The 4,777-nt window shown below is 41.7% G+C and overlaps 1 protein-coding gene across 1 annotated transcript in view; it reads right to left on the reverse strand.

The window, feature by feature from the left end:
- Positions 1–2,154: 2,154 nt before the first annotated feature.
- RABGGTB (Rab geranylgeranyltransferase, beta subunit) overlaps positions 2,155–4,777 on the reverse strand; it is an 11,622-nt gene continuing 8,999 nt past the window's right edge. Inside the window, exons 8-10 of the mRNA XM_009994574.1 lie at positions 3,922–4,047; positions 2,974–3,123; positions 2,155–2,295 (exon numbers count right to left, since the gene is read on the reverse strand). Of these exons, the coding sequence (XP_009992876.1) occupies positions 2,155–2,295; positions 2,974–3,123; positions 3,922–4,047 (417 nt within the window). The remainder of the gene's footprint in view (positions 2,296–2,973; positions 3,124–3,921; positions 4,048–4,777) is intronic.

A 4,777-nucleotide genomic window follows, 5' to 3' on the forward strand; every position in this document is an offset into this window, starting at 1 on the left:
CGGGAGCCGCGGTCCGGGCTGGGGGTCCCGGGCAAGGGGAGGAAAAGGGGCAAACCGCGGGAAATCCCTTTAAAAGCCACCGCGCGGTAAAAGCGGTTAAAAACAAGCCCCAGAAAAGGCGGAGAAACCCGGAGCCGGTCAGAAAAGACGCGCGGGGGGAGGGCAAGGAGGGGAAAAGGGGCAAACCGCGGGAAAAAAACAGAGAAAACCGAGGAAAATCCTTAAAACTACTGAAAGTAGTTGTTCTGTCCAGGAATTTTGAGATAACTGTAAAGCAAAAGTAAACGGATCACAAATTGAACTTAAATTGCAATAAAATCTGTTTTTTAAATGCACGCAATTCATTAGTGATACTTGCCCTAATCCTTTTCTTTTGTTCTCTCTTCACAGCAAATAGGTTAAAAACAGCTGCTGTCAAATTACTTTGTCATAACCACGCTTGCTATAGCTAAGCACACAGCCATCACTGCACAGGTGGACACGTGAATCCGGCAATACTATTTTTGTTAGATTGGACAGTGTGTCTGTTGTGACAAAGATTAAGCGATCTCACTTCAGGTGGACTAACTCATAGCGTCAGGCGCGGAATGAAGCACCTGTTCACTAACTCCCAGAGTGCCCCAGCTGGTGCTGCACCAGAAATTCTGGAGATGCTCCGTTTTGCCAACTCAACGTAGAAAAAATGGTAAGTTCCTCTGTACCGAACGGCGCTGCCCGAGATGAGATGAAGCGGCGCTTGCGAAGGTCACCTGGGATGAGGAACGTGCATCTGCTTTCTCCTTGGAGCTGACTGTTGGATAGAACCTGACCCGTGCTCTCCTTTCCCCGCACTCCACACAAAGCCTGCTGTGCCTTCTCTCCAAGCCATGAAAAAGAAATCCATTCCAGGCTTTGACCAACAGATTCATCCAGCAACTGGAGAGAGCAGGGATTTTAGGTCACTTAAGTCTGTAGAGAAGGCTTAAAAAATTCATTAGAAACACCTGAGCTCTCACACACACATTCTCTCTTTGAAATTCTCTACAAGTGAAACCCTACCCAGATGTTACTTTGTCCAGTTCTAGCTTCTCTCTACTAACAGAATAGGGTAAAACTCATGGGCTGGCTTTTAAAACTGTGTTCAAAACAACTTGGCAGCTTGCTTAAGCATAAGTACAGAGATTATAAAATATTTCCTACCCTTCACAATTACCTTTCGCTGTGTATTTCAACTGCAATACCATTCAGTCTCATCCAGGGGCTGCGTGGCATGTAAATTAAGAAGCAATTTTAGAGCTTCTGTGAAGACAAAGAGGACTTCATCCTTCAGAGAACAAGTATTTTCCACAGTTTTATGCTCAATTACACCATCATCAGGAGTTGGCAATTACTGTCTTTAAAGCAACAAATTAGGGATTTCAACCCAGCAACACATTTAGGATCAACTCCATTTTCAGTTACAAGTCACTGTCCTAGAGAGAGACCTTCTCTAGAGTGCTTAGCATTAGCAACTTCCACTATACGTACCTTGAGTATGTATACATACCAATTTCAAATACAAGAGAAATTTTGTCTAAGGGACTCCATCAATAAATGAATAAATTTATATTCCTAATGGAACCGTCATTTTTGTTTTCACTGGTGTCAACTACTGTCAGAAGAAGCAGCTCCTTTCTCAGTGCGTAAAAGCGATGGCAACCGTGAACAGGGAGAATTAAATACACGAGTGGCATTAAGTGCATGGCTTATGCAGAGTTTTGTTTGGGTGTTTCTTCATGTTCTTTTAAAGTGCATTGTGTGATCCACCATCAAAACATGCGTGTAAATACGGGTGCTAGCATGGCTGATATCACAGAGATACAAAACTTAAGCATTCACATTCTTAGTTTGACTTCAATATTAAAAAAAAAAAAGCCATATATTTAGATACAGATTAGAAATGTTTCTACATCTCTTATATACAACCAAAGAACATGTTACACTCAGATGATTAGAACCAGCTCGTTCTGATACAGTTTACACAGAAACAAAGCCCACAGTAAAGCTACTGCTTTACTTTCATAATGTAGACATGTCTCAAAGTGTTTAACAGGCTGTTAATTGCTTCAGAGGTGAGATGACTTCACTTAGTAAAACCAAAGCAACTGGGCACCATCAACCTTTTGTCTCGAAGGCTTAGCTCACAAGCTCAGGCTGTACATTTATTCTTCGAAGGACATCTTCTGGCATACAAAAGACAGGATTGACAGCCTTAATTTGTTCTTCTCCTAATAAAGATAGTCCAGCTATTCCAAATAAGGTGTGAAATGGGTCCACCTGAGGGAAGAAAGGAAGTTTGTGTGTTTCCAAAGTCCATCAGCTTTTTCATTTGTATGAAATTTTTGGTTTGCTAGCAAGAGAACTACCAATCTCCGTGGCGGGAGAAGACGGTGCAACTGAACAAAACTTGTTATCATGGAAGTTTCTTCCTCCCACAACTAGACAAATGCCAGTGAGACAATTCAGGGGCTGGGCTGGCACAGATCAAAAGCTGGTGTGTAAGGATTCCCAGTAAAACTTAAACTCATTTAGATCAGGTAAATCCACCAAGAAAGTTGAAGACATGTAGCCTGCCCTGGACTCTAGAGCTTGCATATCACAACCCCCCAAAAAACCCACCACCAAACACTGAAGTTCTACAGAGATCTTCCAAGAGGCCTTGTGCAAAATGATGTGTGGTATGTGTTATGGGAAGGAAACCAGAATTGGTAAGGAATGGCAACTGACTTCAATGGGGGAAGTGTTTCACTACAGTGTAAGTGAACTGTAAAACCTGTGCTCCCCAACTGAGCCTTTGCAAGCAGCTCCTCTGTGCTCTCTCCTTCAAAGCAAACTGCAGGTTCTGCAAAGCAGTTTCACCTGCATCCCGAGCCAAATTACACTCTAATGAGATAACTGGGCTTTTCAGTTGAAATTTGAAACTAAGGGTGTTTTATTTAGTAAAGGATTGTTTACCATATCTCCTGGTCTGTCAGCAAATCCTCCAGTTTCCTCATCCTGGCAAGCCAAAATAAAACAGCGCAGTTTCTCTCTGTCAATCCAATGTAACCTACCAAGCATCTTCAGAGATGCTAGCACCCACCACGAGTAACATACATCAGGTAGCTGGCAAGCAGAGAAGCAGATTATTACTTGATCTTGTTTTAAACATAACACTGCAAATGCTATGGGCAATTCTGCAAACTACCAGGTGTGCTGCCATAATACTGTTGCAGAGAAGCAACATTTAAGGAGTTTCTTTGGGGTAAAGAGAAAAGAGAGTTCCTGGGTGCAGTCTGTTTCCCGAGGGCTTCCCTTTTTTTGTGAAGGGAAAGTCTTTTTTTCAAACCTCTTTCCTTCTTCAAGAAACAAAACCACAAGAATGTGATTTTGAAACAGCCTTAACCGTCTGTGGGAGAGGCTAAAAAACCAGTGTCTTTTTCAGGAGTAAACAATTTCTTATGAACAACTTTCATTTTTTGGAATTAAAATCTGTTGGTTGGTTATCTGTTTGCACCACTGGTACTGGAGATTATTCTAGTTTACACAATTTCCTAGTGTGATGTGGAACACTACTACACTCAGGATATACATCCAATAAAACAGAAACTTTTGTACAAATCCTACAGAAGTGATCCTTCCCAGTGTCAGAAAATATTCAAGCCTTGATGCAAGAGAATATGGTCCAAGTGGTCAGCAAGACATCCTTCCGCATGAGCACCTTCCTACACTGAGGACTCAAACTAAGCCAGCTAAGGCCTGCACAACAAATGTTAGTGACAAAAATCAAAATTAAAGCCTGACTTCTTTCATAAGTTTACCAAATGTTTCATGGAAGTAATGACATTTCCCAGAAGTCCTTCAGTTTTAGAGAGAAAGTAATGTCTATTGAAGTTTGAACAAACAGAAGAAGCCATCACTTACCTTCTCTGGCCGTCCATTTAGACCTCCTGAAGGTAACTGACGTTCACAAAGCCACCAACCCAGCAAGTCAGCATTGATTTGATGCAACTGGTCTGTAATGGCCAGAAATCCTGTGCAACAATAGATCTAAAATTAAAGACATAAATCTTTTGTGTATTTAAAACCTAAGTATAGTTTAGCACACTAAATGCAGAAAAACCTCAAAGCAGGAATACAGTCATGCAAACAATAAAAAATAAGCACACATTTCAGCTTTTCATTTCAAAAGTTTTACTTTTCCATTAGAAAATATGTTACTGCTATGGTTGCTTTTGTATAAAAGTGCCAGTTACACAATGTGATTATAGAACAGTAAGAGTTTATTACTATAAGATACTAAGGCAGGGTTTGGAAAAAGAATCTAAAAGCAGAGCCACACAGTTTTATTTTAACAACACTCAGATGCTCAAGCCAGAGAACCCACACTGATTTCTGCAGGCTGAATAGGGCCTTTATGAAAATTCTGCACCAGCCTATGGATTGTTGCTGTACGTGCCTCTTAGCCTCAGGCTCACAGACAGAAAACTGAAGACCAAAGGAATTCTCCAGCAGAAACAGCTGAACCCTGATCATTACCTATCCTGACCACATCACATGCATCTAGTCACGTCAGGCTTACTTTCCATGTGCCATATAGAAGTGCATTGATTAATCCCCGTTTCTTGTTTTCTGGGAAGTAGCACATGCAGTGGGCCAGCATTGCTGCAGTCACATCTCAGGCAGTCGCTCAGGAGAAAGCAGCTGAGCACAAGCAGCAAGGAGCCAGCACCAGCTGAAGCCTGTTCCTATCTGCCTTTGCCAAATCAAACCCCCAAAA

The sequence above is a fragment of the Chaetura pelagica genome, unplaced genomic scaffold (assembly GCF_000747805.2).
Source record: "Chaetura pelagica isolate M959 unplaced genomic scaffold, ChaPel_1.0 scaffold243, whole genome shotgun sequence".
NCBI classification, from domain to species: domain Eukaryota; kingdom Metazoa; phylum Chordata; class Aves; order Apodiformes; family Apodidae; genus Chaetura; species Chaetura pelagica.